Source organism: Podarcis liolepis (genome assembly GCF_965112155.1).
Source record: "Podarcis liolepis genome assembly, chromosome: 2".
Classification (NCBI taxonomy): domain Eukaryota; kingdom Metazoa; phylum Chordata; class Lepidosauria; order Squamata; family Lacertidae; genus Podarcis; species Podarcis liolepis.
The window spans coordinates 121284209-121307438 of NC_139555.1; the positions used below are offsets into that span (position 1 = coordinate 121284209).

At 47.4% G+C, this 23230-nt stretch overlaps 1 protein-coding gene across 2 annotated transcripts; it reads left to right on the forward strand.

The window, feature by feature from the left end:
- The first annotated feature begins 3920 nt into the window (after positions 1-3920).
- TAP2 (transporter 2, ATP binding cassette subfamily B member) lies at positions 3921-22513 on the forward strand. Of its 2 annotated transcripts, none has more exons than XM_083491857.1 (12): positions 3921-4045; positions 6975-7478; positions 9367-9481; positions 9813-9943; positions 11468-11673; positions 13957-14154; positions 15975-16103; positions 17779-17967; positions 18452-18625; positions 19942-20101; positions 20501-20637; positions 21659-22513. In XM_083491857.1, the coding sequence occupies exons 2-12, from the start codon at positions 6986-6988 to the stop codon at positions 21848-21850; spliced, it is 2124 nt and encodes a 707-aa protein (XP_083347983.1). In that variant the 5' UTR covers positions 3921-4045; positions 6975-6985; the 3' UTR covers positions 21851-22513. The 2 variants fall into 2 exon arrangements, with proteins under 2 accessions (XP_083347983.1, XP_083347982.1); XM_083491856.1 differs by lacking the exon at positions 3921-4045 and adding an exon at positions 6738-6790.
- The last annotated feature ends 717 nt before the right edge of the window (positions 22514-23230 follow it).

Here is a 23230-nt window from a genome sequence, read left to right on the forward strand (position 1 = left end):
AAGAACAGTTTCAGGTTAACAACGGACCTCTGGAACAAATTAAGTACTTAATCCGAGGTACCACTGTAACTCTTTCAGCAGATTAAAATCACCATCCGTTTGCCGTTTATCTTTAGACGCTTTTGGGGAAAAGGTTGCTTAACCTTCTAGACCAATTATGATATTCAAAGATGCTTAGACAGACTTGGATTCATTTTCTCCCTTCTGTGTTTCCCTCTTAACGAAGAAATCACTCTCAGACTGCTTAAGTAAACAAAAAAATATAAGTTTACTCACATTAAAATCCTTGCCAGGATTCAACAGGTACAGTGATGAAAATCAGGCAGGCAATAATCCTTAAACGTTACAAAAGTCCATAATCCAGTTCAAAATGGAGTGGCCTTGGCTGTCCTTGAATCTTGCTGCCACACTTAAACTGAGTTTAAGTTTAGTCCACCTGCCCCAATATTGCCTGCGCTGACTGGCAAGGCTCCCCCCGGGTTCTGAGAGGGGGACTCTCCCAGTGGAGATTCTGGGGATGGCAGCTGGGGCCTTCTGCATGAAAAGCAGATGTTCTAATGCTGAACTACAGCCCCCCCAAGGCTTTCTCCAGAGCAGTGTTTCTCAACCTGTGGGTCCCCAGATGTTGGACTACAACTCCCATCATTCCTAGCCAGCATGACCAGTGGTCAGGGATGATGGGAGTTGTAGTCCAACAACATCTGGGGACCCATGGGTTGAGAACCTTTGCTCCAGAGTCAAACCACAACAGTTGTTCTTAGCCCTTTGTGTCCTCACCCACGTGGGTGTCTTGTGGCACTGCAGTTCCAGGAAGCTCAACTGCTCTCCGTTAAGGAAGCACCTGCGGTCATCAAGCTATTGAGAAGATCTGGGAGGTGTTCTCTGGCTCTCTCGGTTTTGCACAGCAGAACAGCGAAGCACAGCCCTTTCTGAGATGCTTACGAGCCCCTCTGGTTTAGGTTCGCTGTGGGGACTACAGGGTCTGCATCTTCTTCCTCATCTCATTGCCTTCCACATAAAGTGTATGCAGAGGGTTCATGTAGATCAATCCTGATATGGGGGGAGGGGGTGTCCAATGCCTGTTGCTCATTCCTCGTTCTGCCTTCTCCAGTCCACGCAGCTCAGCATTGTCCACACCAGGGACTAGGAATAGGAGGAGAAGGAGGAGAAGAAGAAGAAATTTATTTATACCCCGCCCATCTAGCTGGATATCCCCAGCCACTCTGGGCGACTCCCAACAGAATATTAAAAACACAATACGCCATTAAACATTAAAAACTTCCCTAAACAGGGCTGCCTTCAGATGTCTTCTAAAAGTCAGATAGTTCTTTATCCCCTTGACATCTGAAGGGAGGGTGTTCCACAGGGCGGGCACCACTGCAGAGAAGGCCCTCTGCCTGGTTCCCTGTAACTTCACTTCTAGCAGTGAGGGAACCTCCAGAAGGCCCTTGGCGTGGACCTCAGTGTCTGGGCAGAACGATGGGGGTGGAGACGCTCCTTCAGGCATACTGGACCAAGGCCATTTAGGGTTTGAAAGGTCAACACCAACACTTTGAATTGTGCTTGGAAACGTACTGGGAGCCAATGTAGGTCTTTCAGGACCAGTCTTGGCAGCTGCTCCCAGTCACCAGTCTAGCTGCCACATTCTGGATTAGTTGCAGTTTCCGGGTCACATTCAAAGGTAGCCCCACGTAGAGCGCATTGCAGTAGTCCAAGCAGGAGATAACCTGAGCATGCACCACTCTGGCGAGACAGTCCATGGGCAGGGAGGGTTTCAGCCTGCGTACCAGATGGAACTGGAAGACAGCTTCCCTGGACACAGAATTGACCTGTGCCTTCATTCCTCTCACTTATGTGCCCTCTCGCTGTCTGTCATGTGTGATTTAACTGAGGTTCCTGTATCACAGGAGGTTGGACTAGATAACTCTGGGGGTCCTTGCAACGCTACAGATCTATGTTTCCATACACTCCCAACGTTTTCCCAATGAAAATAGGGACATCCTATTACATAATCAGACATCACCTTGCCCACAAAGGTCTGTATAGTTAAAGCTATGGTTTTGCCACTAGTGATTTGTGGAAGTGAGAGCTGGACCATAAAGAAGGCTGATCGCCGGAGAATTGATGCTTTTGAATTATGGTGTTGGAGGAGACTCTTGAGAGTCCCATGGACTGCAAGAAGATCAAACCTCTCCATTCTGAAGGAAATCAGCCCTGAGCGCTCACTGGAAGGACAGATCGTGAAGCTGAGGCTCCAATACTTTGGCCACCTCATGAGAAGAGAAGACTCCCTGGAAAAGACCCTGATGTTGGGAAAGATGGAGGGCACAAGGAGAAGGGGACGACAGAGGATGAGACGGTTGGACAGTGTTCTCGAAGCTACCAGCATGAGTTTGACCAAACTGCGGGAGGCAGTGGAAGACAGGAGTGCCTGGCGTGCTCTAGTCCAGGGGGTCACGAAGTCGGACACGACTAAACGACTAAACAACAAATTACATAATAATGATGATGATAATTTTATTATTTATACCCCACCCATCTGACTGGGTTTCCCCAGTCACTCTGGGCATCTTAACACCATATACAGTGGTACCTCGGGTTAAGAACTTAATTCATTCCAGAGGTCCATTCTTAACCTGAAACCGTTCTTAACCTGAAGCACCACTTTAGCTAATGGGGCCTCCCACTGCCGCCGTGCCGCCGTTGTGCATTTTCTGTTCTCATCCTCGTCGCATAACTCTGTACCCTCCACCCTTTTTCTCATGAAAATAGGGACGTCCTAAGGAAAAGTGGGACATTTTGGGATCAAATCAGAAACTGGGGCAAGTTCTGGAAATCCGGGACCCTCCCTGGAAAATAGGGATACCTGGAGGGTCTGACTTTAATCCCTGCCCATCGTGGCTGATAAAATCTAGCAGGGAGTTGTTCACATAGCTGCCAACGTTTCCCTTTTTTTAAATTCCCTTATTCTGAATAGGATTCCTCACAAGAAAAAGGAAAAGTTGACAGCTATGGTTGTTCAGTAGAGATATCTTTTCCAAATGAGAGCAAGAGCATCAAGTGATATTGCAAGCTCACATTTCTTGTCCAGTTTGTATACCTACTTAAGGTACGTGATAGGTATGAGATTCGTTTATATTTTGGGAATGGTTCCTGTTCTTCCGTAGCTGCAATGTTTTAGACCAGGGGTCAGCAAACTTTTTCAGCAGGGGGCTGGTCCACTGTCCCTCAGACCTTTTGGGGGGGCCAGACTATATTTTGGGGTGGGGGAAATGAATGTATTCCTATGCCCCACAAATAACCCAGAGATGCATTTTAAATAAAAGGACACATTCTACTCATGTGAAAACACCAGGCAGGCCCCACAAATAACCCAGAGATGCATTTTAAATAAAAGGATGCATTCTACTATAGCTGTCAACCTTCCCTTTTTTTTTTTTTTGCGGGAAATCACTTATTCCAGTGCTGTTTCCCGCTGCTTCCCGCTGCTATCCCGGATTGTTAGATATCCCATAGTCTGTCCCTGGGACAGGTGAGGCTGCTGATCCCTTATTTTCAAATCTGAAAGTTGACAGCTATGCATTCTACTCATGTAAAAACATGCTGATTCCCATACCGTCTGTGGGTCAGATTGAGAAGGCGATGGGGCTGGATCCGGCCCCCAGGCCTTAGTTTGCCTACCCATGTTTTATACTTTATGGATGCCCCACACTCATATTACAAAGTATTTGCGTCCTGTGCTATAAATCGAGCACTGTTGCGAGTTGGTCTCCAATGTATTTCGTATCAATAAAAAAAACTGGGAGCGGCGCGAGCAAACATTTTTCCTGAAAATGTCAGCCAAGAGTTTGAGAACAGCTTGCGATGGAGGTTTTCTAAAGCGCAGGCGGCGGGCTCCCTCTGGCGGCCGAAGCGGGGAGCGCGGCCGCGTGGGCGGGGGAAGGGAAGCGGCTGGATTTCCCCTTTCGAAAGCGAAAGTGGGCGCCGGTTCGAGCCCCCGCGAGCGCAGAAGAGCGCAGTTCCTCCCTGGGAGACCGGAGGGCAGGTAAGGCGGGCAGGGAGAGGAAGGCCAGGGGGCTGTGGGGTGGGAGACCCAGGATAAGGGCATCAAGGGGGGGGGCTGGCTGGGGGGGTGCATCAAACGCGGGGGTTTTTCAATGCAAATCGGGGAGATGTTGCAAAAGAGGCCCTCGCGCAATGTTTGATTTCTTCTTTGCGGGGGGGCGGGTTACTTAATGTAAAATAATTTGTAGTCCCTGAGATCGGATCTCCATTTTTGCAAGGCTGGGACACACACAAACACACAATAAAAATTCGCCCCACAATAAATATTTCCCCACCTTTTAAAACCATCCCGTTTCAGTTTTATTTTCTGATCGGAGATGGGAAAAAATAATAATAACTGTGACAAGAAAGAACCCGGTTCCAGAAAGGGCAGCCCTGTCCGTCTCTTCGCAGCAAAATGCCCCAAACTAGAAAAGCCCCTCAAAGTTAGGAAAGTGGCTTCTTTTGGGTCTTGAAATGTTTTTATCACTTTCTGCGCAGTCTTGGGCAGTCTAACTCAGAGGTAAGAGTAAGCCCCCTTGATTTCAGTAGGGAGTTACTTCTGAGTAACGGGCCTCATGTGTACTATTCATTTAAGCAGTACTGTATAATATTGCCTTAAACAGTCCTGTCCTCTCCCAAAGCCTTCTGGGAACTGTCGTTTCAGGCTTCAGAAAGTTGGTAGGAGATTTCGGTTCCCAGAGGAGTTTAACAATCAATCCCTTTTCCCAGGGAACTGAAGTTCTGTGACGTTCATGCTGTTATTATAATAATAATAATAATAATAATAATAATAATAATAATAATAATAATAATTATTATTATTATTATTATTATTATTATTATTATTATTATTATTATTATTATTATTTATACCCCATCCTCCCCGACCAGAGCTGGGCTCAGGGTGGCTAACACCAGTAAAATTACAGTAAAAACATAATAGGAAAAGGGGGAAAAAACCAATTTAAAATACAGGTTAAAATGCAATTTAAAATGCAGCCTCATTTTAAAAGTAGCCCACAGATGTTAGGATTGCTCTTTAAGTGCCATAGGATAGCTTACCTCTGGCTCCTCCTTAAGCACAGTGCAATTTTATTTTGAAAAGTGCTCAACAGTCATAGAATCACAGGGCTGGAAGGAACCACAGGGGTCATCTAGTCCAACCCCCTCAATGCAGGAATCTTTTGCCAAAGGTGGGTCTTGAACCCACAACCCTGAGATTAAGAGTCTCATTCTCTACTGACTGAGCTATCCAGTAGCTGCTCTCATGAGAACCCACCAAGACCCCAGTGGACTCCATTGAACACACTGGGAGTTGTTTCTGGGTGAACATAGATAGGATTGTGCTACTTGCTGGTGAGGACACTGCCATGCCCATTTTACAGATGGGTAACTGGGACTGACAGAAAGCGTCTGGAGGGTGGGATTTGTGCCTGGCATCCCTTTAGGCCAGGGGTGAGGAACCTCAACCTGGTACCCTGGTACTACAGTTCCCATCATCCTCAGCCACTGTCTATGTTGGCTGGCACTGATGGGTGTTGTGGTCCCGCCACCTTTGGGGGGAGTGTCGCATGGGGAAGTGGAATTCAGCTTTGATGGTGATGATAATTTATTATTTATACCCCGCCCATCTGGCCGGCTCTCCCCAGCCACTCTGAGCGGCTCCCAACACAATATTAAAAACAAGATAAAACATCAAACATTAAAAACTTCCCTAAACAGGGCTGCCTTCAGATGTCTTCTAAAAGTCAGATAGTTGTTTATTTCCTTGACATCTGAGGGAGGACATCTTATTACAGTCGTACCTCAGAACTCAAATGGAATCTGATCTGGAAGTCCGTTCAGCTGTTCCACAACCAAGGCGCAGCTTCTGATTGGCTGCAGGAGCTTCCTGCAGCCAATTGGAAGCCTTGCTGGACGTTCGGGTTCCAAAGAACATTTGCAACCAAAATACTCACTTCCGGGTTTGCAGCGTTTGGGAGCCAAAACATTCGACTGCCAAGGCATTTGTGATCCTTGGTGCAACTATATTATTATTATTGTTATTATTATTATTATTATTATTATTATTATTACTATTATTATTGGTGTTGGTGTTAAATTTATATCCTGCCCATCTGGTTGGGTTTCCCCAGCCACTCTGGGCAGCTTACAACATATATAAAAACACAACAAAACTTCAAACATAAAAAAAAAAATCCTATACGGTGGTGCCCCGCAAGAGGAATGCCTCGCAAGACGAAAAACTCGCTAGACGAAAGGGTTTTGCGTTTTTTGAGTTGTTCCGTAAGACGAATTTCCCTATGGGCTTGCTTCGCAAGACGAAACGTCTTGCGAGTTCTTGTGAGTTTGTTTCCTTTTCCTTAAAGCCGCTAAGCCGTTAATAGCCGCTAAGCCGTTAATAGCCGCTAAACCACTAATAGCCGCTAAGCCGTTAATAGCCGTGCTTCGCAAGACGAAAAAAACGCAAGACGAAGAGACTCGCGGAACGGATTAATTTCGTCTTGCGAGGCACCACTGTACAAGCAACAAACAAACCAATAAATCAATAGCAACCAGTAACAATAACAAGAATAAAAAGTTTACAGTTCTACTCAAAATAACCGCCAGCCCCAAGTAAACATTTGACCAACACCAACCTGAAAAAAACAGAACAGAGGAAAACGTTTTAAACATTTTAACCAGTTGGCCCAACCCAGCAACGTCCCAGTGGCCTCCCAGGAGCCTCTTTTAGCTGTTCAAGGTGAGCCGGGGCTCCGCCCCCTAGGCCAGGTGGAAATGGGCCTTGCAGCAGGGAGCAGGTCTCCGTTCCAGCACTCTCGGCGGTGGCAGCAAAGTGTGGGTTAGGCTGCTGAGATCCTCCCTAGACAAACTCTCTTTCACATTTCAGACTCTTAATTACACCTGGCCATTCCTTCTCTCCCCAGACTCAGCCGCCATGATGCTACCTGCCCCCTTGAAGCTGGCCGTCCCTCTCATCCTGTGCGACATGGTCCTTCTCCCCTTGCTAGATCTCCAGCGCTCTGCCTTGGCCTCCCTGGGGGTCCCTGCGGCCTGGCTGGAGGCGGCTCTGCGCCTGCTGGTACTCTGTGGGGCCCGGGGGGTCCTCTCCCTGACCTGGCCCTCCCCGATGCCCCTCGCAGGCCTGGCTGCTGTGAGCCTGCTGCAGCCCCTCTATCTCGCCGTGGGGCGCTGCTTTGGAGACCCTCCGTTCCTGCTGTCGTCAGCCCCTCGGTCCTGGCTCCTGCTGGGCTATGGGGCAGTGGTTCTGGCCCACATCATCTGGGACGTCCTGGGGCAAAGGGAGGAGGAGGAGGAGGAGAACAAGGGAGGAGAAGACAAGGCCACCCTCTGGAAGCTGGTGAAGCTCTTCCGCCCAGATGTGTCCTACATCGCAGGGGCGTTTTTCTTCCTTACCACGGCTGTGCTTTGTGAGTAGGGTTGGTTTGCCTGTGTGTGTGTGTGTGTGTGTGTGTGTGTGTGTGTGAGAGAGAGAGAGAGAGAGAGAGAGAGAGAGAGAGAGAGAGAGAGACATATTACAGTGGTACCTTGGGTTGAGAACTTAATTCGTTCCGGAGGTCCGTACTTAACCTGAAACTGTTCTTAACCTGAAACACCACTTTAGCTAATGGGGCCTCCCGCTACCGCCGCTGCGTGATTTCTGTTCTCATCCTGAAGCAAAGTTCTTAACCTGAAGCACTATTTCTGGCTTAGCGGAGTCTGTAACCTGAAGCATATGTAACCCGAGGTACCACTGTATTTGGAAATAGAAGACCGTATGTATGGTACACCTCCTTTCCACACAGGCTGTAAAAGCTTTTTTGCCAGTGAAATGTAAATAATGGCCTTGAGAGGTTGTAACTCAATAACAAAGACTGAACAGGGAAAGGAAATAATCTGGTTTGTGTTTGGAAAGGAAGACTCTCTGCTCAAAAGGTTCGCACAAACAGGCAGAGGCTGGAAACTATGAGGGATAATGCGGGGTGGAAAGAAGAATGAAAGATTTAAATTACTATAACCTCACTCGTCGTTCTTTGATATACAGTAGAACCTCAGTTATCGAATATAATCCATTCCGGAAGACCGTTTGACTTCCGAAATGTTCAACAACCGAAGCACAATGGGCGGTTGGGAAAATTTGACTGAGAAACACTCAGCGGAAGCTGTTCAACTTCGAAGGCGCATTCATAAACCGAGGTTCCACTGTAATTTTGTTTTATCTATATGCAGGAACTGGTAAAGGAACAGCTGAGGGATGAGGAGTTAATTAGAGTAGGGCTGCCATATGTTAGGAATTTCCCGGACACAGCCAGGATTTGGCCGGGGCGGAAATCGTTGGAACGTCCGGGAAAATGTGGGTGTATGGCAAGCCATGCAGGAAGTGTAGATTTTGGCAAAGTTCCTTATAAATAGTTTTTTGTGTAAAACTAAAAAAAAAGCTGAACACCTTTCTGCAATATGGGAACTCTAAATTAGAGATAGGTAAAGGTAAAGGGACCCCTGACCATTAGGTCCAGTCGTGGACGACTCTGAGGTTGCGGCGCTCATCTCACTTTATTGGCCGAGGGAGTCGGTGTACAGCTTCCAGGTCATGTGGCCAGCATGATTAAGCCGCTTCTGGCGAACCAGAGCAGCGCACGGAAACACCGTTTAACTTCCCACTGGAGCGGTACCTAGTTATCTACTTGCACTTTGATGTGCCTTTGAACTGCTAGGTGGGCAGGAGCTGGGACCAAGCAACGGGAGCTCACCCTGTTGCGGGGATTTGAACTGCTGACCTTCTGATCGGCAGGCCCTAATCTTAGTGGTTTAGACCACAGCGCCACCCACGTCCCTCAAATTAGAGATAAATCTGTAAAATAAGTAGCATGTAAAAGGCGAAGGAATGGAATATATCTGAGAGTGTGGGGAATCCATTTAGGGGGGGGCGTGTATTAAATTAAGTTTACTTTGGTTTTGATGTGTTTTAATTTTGTAGACAAATAAAAATTAATGGGTAAAAAGGAAATAAAAGACCATAGTTTAATGTTAGAAGGTTCCAAGCTCAATTTCAGATAAAGCCATGTCCCCCATCTGAAATAATATTATATATTATATAATAGTATATTATTATTATTTCAGATGGGCAATATGCCTCCATCTGAAATTGAGTGTGGAACCTTCTAACATTAAACTATGGTCTTTTATAGTTCTGGGCGGCTCTCAAATCTTGGAGAAGCTCTGCCTGTCTGTGCAGGGAGGTGTTAATGGGGTGAATGGGCTCTTCCTGTGTTCCAAACAGTCCCCCCTCCCTATCTTCAAAGCACAAACTCTTTGCAGGTGAAACTTTCATCCCTTACTACACGGGACGCTTGATTGACATCTTGGGCAAGAAGTACGACTCAGATGCCTTCTCGTCCGCCATCTTCTTCATGTGCCTGGTGTCGCTCGGAAGGTGGGTTTCTTCCTGACAACACCCCCTGCCCCCCCCCCCAAAGGAGCCCTGGCTCAGCTCGGCTGGGGTTGTTCAGCTTTATCATAATCTGGGGAGTTTAATTATTTCTTTGTAATTAAATTGAATTCAGAAAGCTGTTCGGGGGGGAAGGGGGTGCTTGGAGAATCCTTTCTACTGCAAAGGAAAACCCCCCACATTTCCAGAATGTGACTCAAAAAGGTGATCACATTTTTGGGGGGCGGCAGAAGCTCCGATTTTGCCATTTCCCTCCAGAGTGGGACTCACACATTCACAGTTTCCGTTTGTAGAGCAGTCTCCATTTCCGTTCCAGCTCGCTGTCTGCCGGTGCGCGTGGGGGACTCTTCACGATGTCCATCTCCCGGGCCATCATCCGGATCCGAAGCCGCCTCTTCTCTTCTCTCGTCCGGCAAGACCTGGCCTTCTTCCAGGAGGTGAAAACAGGTGAGAGCCCCCTAGCTCCAAACCCAGGCCGGCCTTTCAGTCCAGCCTCCTGAGTGTCCACTAGTCATAGCTGCCAACTTTTCCCCTTTTAAAAGGGGAATTCCCTTATTCCAAATAGGATTCCTCGCAAGAAAATGGAAAAGTTGACAGCTATGCCTCTAGTGCACATACAGAGCGCTTGTGGTGGTTCATCCTTGCAACACCCCTGTTATGACTGGGCCTTAAATATTCCCATTTTATGGGTGGCATAACTGAGGCTCCATGAGGAACGCCAAGATGTGAGGCTTTCCAGGATTTGAACTTGGGTCTCCCAAGATCCTGCTCCAGCACTCAAGCGGGCAACTCGGTTCACGTTGGTTTTTGCTGCCGAGTTCAGAGGTAAGGAATATCCTGATGCCCTCTGAATATTATGGGACCCCAACTCCCATCATCCCTAGCCAGCATGCCGAGTGGGCAGGAATGATGGGAGTTACAGGACATCAACAGTGTCTTCTTTCCTTCATCTGTTCATCAAAGGACTTTATGCATCCGTCGGTCTGTCTCTCCATCCCTCCATCTGCTTATCCACCAACTATTTCTCCTTTCCATCCTTTTCTTAGAAAAGTGTTTTTCTTTTCACCTTCTCATGCACAGAAAGAAATAGTCACAACAATCAACAATAGAGAGAAATAGGTTTTTCTTCCTGTCCTTGCAAGATGTTCTGTCTTTCTTTTCCCCAGTTGTTGCTGTTATCCGTCTTGTCTCGGGCAGAGCTTTTTAAAAAAAATATTTTTTATTAGAATGCACCTTTTAAAGATTTTAATTTATTTAACACAATTGTTACAAAATATAAGCAAAATATAAGCAAAAGGGGACGTGGGTGGGTTAAAGCACAGAGCCTAGAACTTGCCGATCAGAAGGTTGGCGGTTCAAATCCCCGCGACGGGGTGAGCTCCTGTTGCTCAGTCCTAGCTCCTGCCAACCTAGCAGTTTGAAAGCACGTCAAAGTGCAAGTAGATAAATAGGTACCGCTCCGGCGGGAAGGTAAACGGCGTTTCTGTGTGCTGCTCTGGTTTGCCAGAAGCGGCTTAGTCCTGCTGGCCACATGACCCGGAAGCTGTATGCCGGCTCCCTCGGCCAGTAAAGCGAGATGAGCGCTGCAACCCCAGAGTCAGTCATGACTGGACCTAATGGTCAGGGGTCCCCTTATCTTTATAAGCAAAATATTGCAAATGCACACATACATATATATTTCAAATAAGCACACATATATGAAGAAAGGAACTAAAGAGAAAAAAGAAGAAAAGAAAAAAGAGGAAGAAAAAATAAAGAGAAAAGAAGAAGAAGAAAAGTTGGAAGAATTTCTTCCAAGTTTATTCTGCAATCTTGCTTAAAATGTATTTAGGAAGTGCAGTGTAAGCGATGGAAGTCAATCAGTGAAATTTTATTATTATTTCCATATTGAGATATTTGTAGAATTTTTAGAATGCGCTTTTGATCCCTCCAGTCTCCCGGCTCTGAGCAGCCTCTCCTTTCGCCCCGCAGGAGACCTGACCTCCCGCCTCTCCAGAGACACCACCATGATGAGCCGCTGGGTGCCTCTCAACGCCAACATCTTCCTCCGCAGCCTTTTCAAGGTCTGTGGGCTCTGCGCCTTCATGCTTGGCCTCTCGTGGCGCCTGACCTTGCTCACCCTCGTTGAGGTGCCGGTCATGCTGGCGGCCCAGAAGGTCTACGATGCCCGCTACAAGGTGAGGGGGCCCTTGAGAGCAGGCGGGGGGAGACTGGGAGCTGCGAGTGCAAGAAAGGAAAGGGGAGCGTCTTCCCAGGGATTGCTGTTCCCTGTTTTCCAAACCTTGGAGAGATAGCCCCTCCCTCTGGACGAGAGGCAGGGTCCCATCAGAGGGGTGACACCAATGCCACACATTTTAATAGTCAAGGCTTCCCCCAAAGAATTCTGGGAACTATAGAATTATGGGAACTAAATGCAATGAGAGTTAATAGGAGGCCACTCACAGAGCTATTTCTCCCAGCGCCCTTAACAAGGTACAATTCCCAGAATTCTTTGGGGGAGGCCGTGACTGCTGTAAGGGTGCTTTATATATATATGGCGTGGATGTGAGAAGTGGGAATAGATAGACATAACATTTTACAAGGGCAGGAAGGAATACAGTGGTACCTCGGGTTACATACACTTCAGGTTACAGACTCCGCTAACCCAGAAATAGTGCTTAAGGTTAAGAACTTTGCTTCAGGATGAGAACAGAAATCGTGCTCTGGCGGCACAGCAGCAGCAGCAGGAGGTCCCATTAGCTAAAGTGGTGCTTCAGGTTAAGAACAGTTTCAGGTTATGTACGGACCTCCGGAACGAATTAAGTACTTAACCTGAGGTACCACTGTACCCCGCCCATCTGGCTGGGTTTCCCCAGCCACTTTGGGCAGCTTCCAACAGAACACCAAAATACAGTAACCTATTAAACATTAAAAGCTTTCCTAAACAGGGCTGCCCTCAGATGTCTTCTAAAAGTTTGGTAGTTGTTTTTCTCTTTGACATCTGATGGGAGGGTGTTCCACAGGTAGGGTGCCACCACCGAAAAGGCCTGGTTCCCTGTAACCTCACTTCTTGCAGTGAGGGGACCGCCAGAAGGCCCTCGGAGCTGGACCTCAGTGTCCGGGCAGAACAATGGAGGTGGAGATGCTCCTTCAGGCATACTGGACCGAGGCCGTTTAGGGCTTTAAAGGTCAGCACCAATACTTTTGAATTGTGCTCAGAAACGTACTGGGAGCCAGTGTAGGTCTTTCAGGACCGGTGTTACATGGTCTTGGCGGCCGCTCCCAGTTACCAGTCTAGGGAATAGATAGACATAACATTTTACAAGGGCAGGAAGGAATACCACGGACAGAATAACTGACACATGCAGGAGGAAGAAGGATATAGTTTGAATGCTTCACCTATGGGTTAATAAATCATTTAATGTGTCAAGACGAGTGGATGTCGTTAATATTGCAGTTGTTGAATAAGGGATTGTTAATTTGACTAGAGTGTAATTGAGTTGGATGAGATTTTGGAACACAGAAACAAAGGAAATCATCAAGCCCATCAATTCTAGCATGCAGGAGGCCACCTAAATCATATAATTTGGCACCTGAATGATTGGGATTGGTGCTTGTATTATGATATGGCAACGTTATAATGAGGCTACCACTGGATTATTGTAACTGAAAACTAATAAAAATTGTTAAAAAAGAAGAAGTGATCTTCCCTAAGGAGCCTTTGTGTTTGACTCTGCTTGTGAGGCCAGCTGTTATGATTTTTAAACTTTTGTTACATCTGGCTGTTTTTAGCACATTGAATATTTCCACTGCTGCTTGGTTTTATTTTTCTATGCTGCCTGGATGTTTTTTTTTACATGACAGGGAGTATTAAATATTTAAAAATAAACGGAATGGAAGGGAGTTGTGGTCGACTTGCTGGTCTCTTTGGATTTGGTAATGCTGTGGACCAGAGATAAGGAGCCTGGTGCCGTCTAGAAACTGTTGGACTACAACTCCCATCAGCCCCAACCAGCAGGGCCAGTGGTCAGGGATGCTGGGAGTTGTAGTCTGTTGAACCCTGTTGTCAATCAGTCATGTTAATAATAATAATAATAATAATAATAATAATAATAATAATAAAATAAAAATTTATTTATACCCCGCCCTCCCCAGCCAAGGCTGGGCTCAGGGTGGCTAACAAGCAATAATAAAAACAAGTTGAATGAATACAACTTAAAAACAAGATTAAAATACAACATTAAAACATGTTAAGGTAAGCTAAAGCACACACCCCTAAAGGAATCCTGGGAAGTGTAGTTTGTTAGGGGTGAGGGATAAACTACAGTTTCCAATGTTCTTTTGAGAGGGAGAAATGGGCTTTGAACATTCTTTAATGTGTGCGTACTCTGAAGCAATGGAATCTTGCAGCCAAACCCGGTAGTCTGCCCTCTTCTGGCGTTTAGCGCAGGCTCCTAAACTCTCCCCTTTGCTTTCTCCAGGTTCTTCTGCAGGCGATCCAGGACTCCCTGGCGCGTTCTGGGGAGGTGGTGCGGGAGACGGTCTCCTCCGTTGAGACGGTGCGCAGTTTCGCCACGGAGGAGGAGGAGTCTGAGCGCTACGATGCGGCCTTGGCCGAGACCCACCGGCTGAAGGACCGGAGAGATTGGGAGAGGGCTGTCTACTTGCTCCTCAGACGGGTGAGTCCTTGGGGTCTTGTGTAGAGAGAGGCTTGGGGAGGTCAGGAAGGGGACAAGCATCCTCTCAAGGAGAGCTGTGGCAGGAGAGCTTTCTGGAAACAGCACCCCTTTCTTTGGTTCTTCCATTGTCCAATCAGCTTGGCAGCTTTTTCAAGGTCACTGTTCACGTTGCAATATTGAGCGTTGTTGGTGTTATGTATTCAGTGGTCTGTGTTTGCCTGAGCTTGAGTCTGGACTAAGGATTCTGAGCTCCTGCATTCGGATTCGATACATGATATCCAATCACAGAACATTTCAGGATTTGGGCCTCTGCCATTGGGCCTTAAACTCTGAGTTATGATTTGCAGTTTAGAAGTATAGACAGCCAATCACGTTGGGAGTGGGCCAGGCCTTCAGAAATGTATATAAGCAGTTGCTTTGCCCCTGTTGTCCAGTTCTGTTAGTTTAATAACGGTTCTTGCTGTTATAACTGTGTCTTGCCTCATAGGAATCCACCTACAGGTTGCTTGTAGTGTCTTCATACTGGCCAGTTTGTTTATGGATGTACAGGGTGAGGAGGTATGGCAGGGGGCAGAATCAGGCCCACAGGCAGGCAAGGCCAGTCTCACATGGGGAATTCAACATCCTACAATCCCTTCTCATATACCTAAAAAGGTAAAGGGACGCCTGACCATTAGGTCCAGTCGTGAACGACTCTGGGGTTGCAGTGCTCATCTCACTTTACTGGCTGAGGGAGCCGGTGTGCAGCTTCCAGGTCCTGTGGCCAGCATGACTAAGCCGCTTCTGGCAAACCAGAGCAGCACACGGAAACGCCGTTTACCTTCCTGCTGGAGCAGTACCTATTTATCTACTTGCACTTTGACGTGCTTTCGAACTGCTAGGTTGGCAAGAGCAGGGACCGAGCAACGGGAGCTCACCCCGTCACGGGGATTCGAACCACCAACCTTCTGATCGGCAAGCCCAAGGCTCAGTGGTTTAGACCACAGCGCCACCCGCGTCCCTTCTCATATACCTACTCGTGGGATAAATCAGGCTGGAAGGTGAAAGGGTCTTTGTGCTGGTGACCCCCCAGACGTGGGACGCTCTTCTAGGTGGGGGGCACATGGCCCCCTTTCTTTCAGACCTTTAAGTGCACTCTGAAGACCTCCCTGCTCTGTGCTGTTTTTCCTTTAAAAACTTTAAAAACTGAGCATTTCTGGTCAAAAGGCCTTCCGTGGGTTGGGCAGAGCGGTCCTCTTTCATAGCCCAACCGGAAGCTCCAAAATAGAAACAAGAGGACGGGGGAAATCACGAAGAACTTTCCAAAAGGATACAGGCCTATTTAATTCTGATTTAAACTGGGTGCATCTTTGACTATTGGAGAACCTGGGAGGGAGGGGAAAATCTGTCAACGTCCATTCTCCCGGTTTCTCTCTTTTTGCAATCTTAAATTCTGTTCTTCACATTTCTGCAGCGATTTGTGAGTTTTCTTTTTTAGAAACACACATGAGCATTTCATTTCAGAGTGGCTTTCTCCTAATAAACATATGCAGTTTCAAGTAATGGGCACATTTCTGCAAGCCTTTCCTCCTAATACACATTACTTGGCTGGAGCAGTGCATTGCCAAATTTGGAGAAGTCTAAATTTCAAAGTCTGCCTGTCTTTAGGTTCATGTCTTGTTTTGGGAAAGTGCAGATTTGATAGCTTCTCTTTTAGAGACCAACTGAATTGAATTTCATCCTTGGAGGGGAAAGGGATAAGCAGAACAGCCAAGCCGTCAAACGTGGCTACCAGGGTGGCTGCCAGTCCTCAATATCTTCCCCCGAATTTCTCTCTCTAGCTCCTGCAGCTGGGTCTGAAACTGCTCATGCTTCACTCTGGGTACCAGCAGATCCGTTCTGGCCTCATGACCCAAGGGAACCTGTTCTCCTTCATCCTCTACCAGATGGACTTCGGGTTCTACATACAGGTGGGTGAAAATCCGCGACGGGAGGCTGCAACAGCACTGGCATTCCAGCCTTGAATGGCATTCCGGCTATTCCGCAATTGGAGTCACGCTTTCAGCTTTTTAAATGGGTGCGATGCTCCTTCCCTTCCCTTCATACGCCTCATACTGTGTCCATCTGCTGCTTCTACATCCTTCAGGGAACTGCCTTATATTGAGTCAGACTTCTGTCCATTTGGTTCAGCATTGTCTACACTAACCAGCAGCAGCTCTGTAGGTTTGCTGCCTCAGGTGGCAAAATGTCTTGAGCTGCAGGCAACCCCCATTTTGGCCTTGAAGGGCCAGGGCCAAGATGGTGCCAAGGTCTTCTTCGCTGGTGATCCCTCATAGCCGAGTAAGATTGTCTTCCATAAACATGGTCTTAACAGTGAGTTCGTAGGTTTCTGGGCGGGAGTTGATCACGGTGAGAGTTTGCCAAATGTGCCTTCCTTTTAGCTAGTTTCTCCCTTTCGTCCTGAATTTGAGCATCTTCAAAATCCATGACAGTAAAGGCTGTTCTCCAATTGGCGCACTCGCAGGCCAGTGTTTCCCATTTGTCGTTGTTTATACTTCATTTTTTGAAATTTGCCTTGAGAGCGTCTTTAAACCTTATCAGAGCTCTGCATATTCCCTTTCAATTACACGACAGGGCTTTGCTTTGCTGGCTTCTCCCCCCCCTTTTTTTCTTTTTAAAATTCCTCTTATCGAAGGCAAGGTTGTTTTATGTGTTCTGGCAACCCAGGAATTTGCACCATAGAACTTCGTGAAGCCAGCGTCGTAAATTTGTTTTAACAAAGCCTTGCAGCCCTCGCCCTGATTTCCTGTTGGCTATATCTCCACATTTTGAAAACTTAATTTAAAACTTATTTTGAGGACTTTTAACCTTCAAAACCTCTGAATCTCTTAAAATCCTTTTTAATTCCTTTGACCCCCCTATATTTTAAACAAACTGAAAGAGAGGGGAAATTGCTGTTTCCGAAGAGACTACGTTGAAAGAACGTCTCGTTTGGTTTTTATCTTTTTACCCTCCTATTGCCAGTGTGGTGTAGTGGTTAAGAGTCTCGTAATCTGGTGAACCGGGTTCGCGTCTCCGCTTCTCCACATGCAGCTGCTGGGTGACCTTGGGCTAGTCACACTTCTCTGAAGTCTCTCAGCCCCACTCACCTCACAGAGTGTTTGTTGTGGGGGAGGAAGGGAAAGGAGAATGTTAGCCGCTTTGAGACTCCTTAAAGTGAGTGAAAGGCGGGATATCAAATCCAAACTCTTCTTCTTCTTCTTCTCCCTGTCCACAAAGTAGCTGTAGATAAATCTGGACTGGGTGAGACTGTGGATTTGGGACTCCACCAATTGATCTGAGAAGTATACCTTCCTGATACATGCAGAATTCCAGAAATGAGCAAAAAGACCCAGGTGTCCCGATACGGATAGAGATTCACGGTCTTTAATTCTCAAGCAGAGTAACTTGGACAATTATTTCCTGCCTCTTAAAGAGTCCATATCACCACCCAAAAATAAATAAATCCCTTTTTCTCTCCGCAGAGGAGACACTCCCTGGATTTAAGAGAAGGATAAAGCGAATACTCCCCTAATTGTGGGATTGTGAAATAAGTTTAGCATATTGACAGACCTCCTCGTCTTGCTCTTCTTTCTCCTGTCACAGACCCTGATGTACATATACGGAGATGCGCTCAGCAATGTGGGAGCGGCAGAAAAAGTGTTTGACTACCTGCACCGGGAACCGTCCGTTCGCACTGAGGGGACGCTGGCCCCGGATTTCCTCCGAGGTCACGTCTCCTTCAGAAACGTCTCCTTCTGCTATCCTTCCCGCCCTGATCTTCAGGTCTTAAAGGTACATGGCCAAGAGTCTGGTCCCCTGAGGATGTTGGAGCAGAGAATCTTGGCTCAGGGGTGCTGGGAGGCAGTTTGAGATTCTGGACTTCATGGCCTTATGGGGAGGCCTGTCTCTTTAAATGAGAACGGGGACCCCCTTGACCGACCTCCCAATGCGGTGGGCCAGCCCTCCTAAAACCCCATTTGCGCCAAAGGTTCAAAGCAGCATCATACCACTTTAAACAGTCCTGGCTTACCCCAAAGCATCCTGGGAACTGTAGTTTGCTAAGAGTTCTGAGGGTGGTTGGGAGACCCCTTATTCCCCTCACGGAGCTACATTTCCCAGAGTTCCCTGTGGAGAGGAGTGGCTTGTTAAAACCACGCTGGGAATTTTAGAACGGTCTTTCAAACACCATCTAGGTTTATAGCAGTCTGGTGGCTGTGAGTTCCATAGGTGAACCACAGCCCTGGTTTTTCCTCCTTTCCTCGCTCCTTCTGCGCAGAACGTCTCCTTTGAGCTCCGTCCCAGGGAGGTGGTGGCGCTGGTGGGTCTCAACGGCAGTGGGAAGAGCACCTGCGTGGCACTACTGGAGCGCTTCTATGAGCCCCAGTCTGGGGAGATCCTGCTGGACGGGGTCCCGATCCGGGATTATGAGCACAAGTACCTGCACAGCAAGGTGAGCCGGGGAGCCCACGAAGTGTGGCTGAGATCAAACTCCTGTTTCCTCTTCATTATTTATTATTTATTATTCATTTTATTTATTGAATTTATATTCCGCCGTATACCCTCAGGTCTCAGGTCAGTTTACAGAATAAAATCATAATATAAAACCACACAATCCACAATCCATTCTTCCTCATGGAAGATGCAGAAATGGTGAAACTCTACTGGAAGAAGAAGAAATCAAGATAACAAGGGGTTTTTTTTGATAAAAGAATGGAAATAGTTTATTGAATATTTACAGATAAATTGTAAACAGATAAAAACACTGGCAGAATTATTGTAATAACCTGCAGCTACATAAGAGTATATATTTAAAGAAGATAAATAAGTTAATCTGGATAGGCAGAAAATACTAACAATAAATTTAAGGAACTGCATAAAGAGGGGGAAGAAAGTCAAGTTTTAAAATGTCAAAATGGCTGTAAAATCAGTAAAATGTATACATCTGAAAAGTATAAATGGTTTTTTAAAAATCCATAATCCAAATAAAAACAACAGCCCAATAACCCCCCCCCAAAAAAACCCAACATTTTAAAAGGGCATTGGCACGGGGAAGGCGGTTCTGTTTTTCACTAAACAGGAAGCATCTTTTGCAGAAGAGGAAACGACAGAGTGTGGCTGAGCACAGGAGAGGAAATGTGGGTTGCAAAAGGCCATGCCCACCAAGTTTTCGTGATACACAAACACTTCCCAGCCTGGTACTTAAGCTGTAAATTGTGGCTTTTTCCAGGGGAGGGTGACTGGAGATGAGTTCCCACAAGGAGATGCTTGCAAGGAGCAGCTGTGGCTGTGGAGCCTTGAGAAGGGATGGCTCAGAGGGGATACGAGAGCCTCCTTCAGATATTTGAAGGGATGGAAGGACCTGCCCCTTCCTGTTCTCTCAGTTTCTCATCTTTCCAACTTTAATTGAGTTCTGTACATTAATGCAGCAATTTGTGGGATTTGTTTTTAAAAATTTGCATGAAAATATTTCCATGCAAATCTCTCCTAATGAACATGTTATTGTCTGCAGATTTGACTAATGCACGCATTTTTGCAAGCAATTTCTCCTAATAAAAAGCATTTTTGTAGGCTGTTTTCGCTAACATCACTTTTTATGCACATTTTTGTAACGCTTTGAGTTGGAAAACAGGGTTGCAAAATTCAGAGAAGGTCGGGCTGTGTTTTGGTTCTCATATTGTTTGAGAAGGTGCAAATATGGTGGAGTGTGTTTTAAATGCAAAATGAATCCAATTTCTCTCTAGTCGTCACACTTCATTCTGCCTGCAGGTGGCGCTGGTGGGACAGGAGCCGGTCCTCTTCTCTGGGTCCATACGGGACAATATCGCCTATGGGGTGCAGGATTGCAGCCAGGAAGAGGTGGCGGCTGCGGCAAGAGAAGCCAACGCCTTGGCCTTCATCAATGAGCTGGAAGGAGGGTTCGCCGCAGGTGGGTGAAATCTCTTTCCTCCCGTCTCCTTTTGCCTCTGCAAAACTCCACTCTCCTTCCAGAAAGGGCAGCGGGCCTGATTCTTACTCTCTCTTCTCCCCACTGAGATAACATGAATTTCTGTGGCCCACTGAATTCCTCCAGGAAAATTGGTGGGGCTCCAGTCTCTTGTGACGAGTGAGAATTCCAGACTCTGGGCCTCAGCTCCTCTTGTCACTGCGCCCGACCCTCCACCCAACGGCTCACTCCATTCCATCAAATGAACCCAGGAGTTCGGGATCCTCCTTTACCTGCGACTCGCCTTTTGCACCCCTGCCACCACTCCCACTCCTCTGGCAAACAGGCTTTCTTTAGTCTGGCGGTTTTCCCCCCTTCTCTCTCATTCCTGCCTCCCTGCAGATGTCGGAGAGAAGGGAGGCCAGCTGTCCGCAGGGCAGAAGCAGCGCCTGGCCATCGCCCGGGCCCTGATCCGGAACCCCAAGGTCTTGGTGCTGGATGAGGCCACAAGTGCTCTGGATGTGGAGAGCGAAGCTGCCGTGAGTGTCGGGGGGGGGGGAATTGTGGTTGACATGAGAAGTATTAGCCATGAGTGGGTGTGGTGGTTTTATATTATTGTAGGGATGCGGGTGGCGCTGTGGTCTAAACCACTGAGCCTCTTGGGCTTGCCAATCAGAAGGTTGGCAGTTCGTATCCCCGCGACGGGGTGAGCTCCCATTGCTCGGTCCCTGCTCCTGCCAACCCAGCAGTTCAAAATCACGCCAGTGCAAGTAGATATATAGGTACCGCTCCGGCGGGAAGGTAAACGGCATTTCCGTGTACTCTGGTTTCCATCACGCTGTTCTGCTGCCCCAGAAGCGGTTTAGTCCTGCTGGCCACATGACCCGGAAAGCTGTCTGTGGACAAACGCCGGCTCCCTCGGCCTGAAAGCAAGATGAACATCACAACCCCATAGTCACCGTTGACTGGACTTAACCATCCAGGGGTTCTTTACCTTTGCCTATGTTATTGATATTTATAATATTAATAAATGGACTTGCATTTTCCAGTGCCAGTTAGCTTTTAGACCTTATCCTTTCAGTTTCTCTATCATTATTTTTCCAGTTTGGCCAACCTTAGGATGACAAAATTATATCTATCCTGGACTGCATGCTATTCTGCCGCCCAAATTCTGGGCTACCTAACATGGGCAGGGTAATAATAGTAATAATAATAATAATAATGTGGAGCACTCCATGCTCTATATCCTTGTGTGGGAAAACACAGGAAGATCCATAATGCTCACAAACATCTCTCAATCTCTGACTCGTTCTCTTTCACACACAGAGAGCGCCAGTGGTTAGTGTGTTAGACTGGGACACGGGTTCAAATCCCCACTCAGCCTTGAAGCTCATTGGGTGACCTTGAGCCCATCCCTGCCTCTCAGCCTAGGCTACCTCGCAGGGTTGTGAGGAAGAGCCCCATATACGTCACCTTGAGCTTCTTGGAGGAGGGCTGGGATAGAAACCTAATTAATAAATAAAATAAATCTAAGAGGGGGTTTCTGGCTTCTTCCCCCAGATCCAGCAGTCACTGATGAGCGGCCAGGCCAGAGCGGTGCTGGTGATCGCTCACCGGATGCAGACGGTGGAAAACGCGAACAGGATCGTCGTCCTGGAGGGTGGGGAGGTTGTGGAGGAGGGGACTCACTCTGAGCTGATGAGCCGGAGGGGCCCCTATTACCGCCTGGTGCAAAGGAGCCAGGCTGAGTGACCTCCGCCCAGGCTGAATGGTCTTCTGGGGTCCCCCTCTCGAGGTGGTCGTGCGTGTGGCATAACTGCGTTTAGAAGGGGGTCTCTGTGCCTTCTGCTGAGTGGGACCTTGGGCCACAGCCCCAAATTCCTGCCATGATGGGGCTACTAAGAGACTCACCTAATTAGCTGATCCTTTCTGAGTGCAGAAACTCTGGCTTAGCAAGAAAAGTGGGTGTGAGCCCCACTTTGGAGAGCAATGAAGTGGGGTGCGAAAAGGACTGTGTAGCACCCCTTGTAATCACTATGCAGCTGTTAAATAGCAGGCAATTTGGAGTATCAGTATTTGCCCCAGGAGAACTTAAGCTGTGACTTTGAAAGTCTTGTCCCCAAACTCCCATTTTTGAAAACCCCCTCCAAAAAAAAGCTTCTTTCCAAGTAGCCTTCCGCTCAGAAGCCCTACTGAGTTCAATAGGGCTTACTCCTAGGTAAGGATTTCATCTTGAGTTGCTTAAATAAGGAGTCTGGCTTCTTTCCCAATCCTGTCTCTTGGTTCCGTATGTCTTAGGTGTTTCTGAGTATGTTGTAAAAATATCTTAAGGCACTTTTGGTCTCTTGCTGTTGATTGTCCAGGACTATGATGGCCTGAAAGCGGTGTTTTGTAAAATAAAATGTGTACGTGTGACACCTCTTTGAAGTTTGAAATTCTGTGTCTCTGGGGGCTGCAGAATGGTGCTTCTTATAGGGTATGGGAACACAAGAGGCTGCAGGATTAGGCCAAAGGGAGCTCCACCAGTCCGGGGCTGGACCTACACAAGATCTGAGTGCTTGAGGGACACATTGGCCTGCCCAATGGCTGCCAGTTTCCTCAGCAAGAGGTCTTGTTTTCAAGGGGAGAACACTCTGCCTTGTACAGAGTGAGGCCATCTAGCTCAGTGTTGTCCACTGACTGGCAGAGGCTCTCCAGGGTTTCAGGCAGGAAACCTCATCTCAGCCCTAACTGGAGACGCCAAAGATGGAACTCAGAACCTTTAGCTACAACAAAATTACAAAGAGATGAATCCATTTATTCACTTTCTGGAGATGCTGAAAGACATTCCTGTTAACCCAGGCATTGGATAGCTAACAGGTGCTGTCTAGGGCTGGGCAATATACCATCTGAAAACAATTTTGAAATCCCTATCATATCAATTTCATAATTTTTGACCTAGAAATGTATTTCTGACATAAATGGCCTTGGCCCAGTATACCTGAAGGAGCGTCTCCACCGCCATCGTTCAGCCTGGACGCTGAGGTCCAGCTCTGAGGGCCTTCTGGCAGTTCCCTCCCTGCGAGAAGTGAGGTTACAGGGAACCAGGCAGAGGGCCTTCTCGGTAGTGGCACCCGCCCTGTGGAATGCCCT

What these genes read in the sequence shown, in the direction of transcription:
- TAP2 (XM_083491857.1), top strand. Translation starts at nt 6,986, where the DNA reads ATGATGCTACCTGCCCCCTTGAAGCTGGCCGTCCCTCTCATCCTGTGC. An exon ending in TGCCTGGTGTCGCTCGGAAG is followed by an intron (nt 9,482 to 9,812) that starts GTGGGTTTCTTC and finishes TTTCCGTTCCAG; the next exon opens with CTCGCTGTCTGCCGGTGCGC. An exon ending in TCTACTTGCTCCTCAGACGG is followed by an intron (nt 14,155 to 15,974) that starts GTGAGTCCTTGG and finishes TTCTCTCTCTAG; the next exon opens with CTCCTGCAGCTGGGTCTGAA.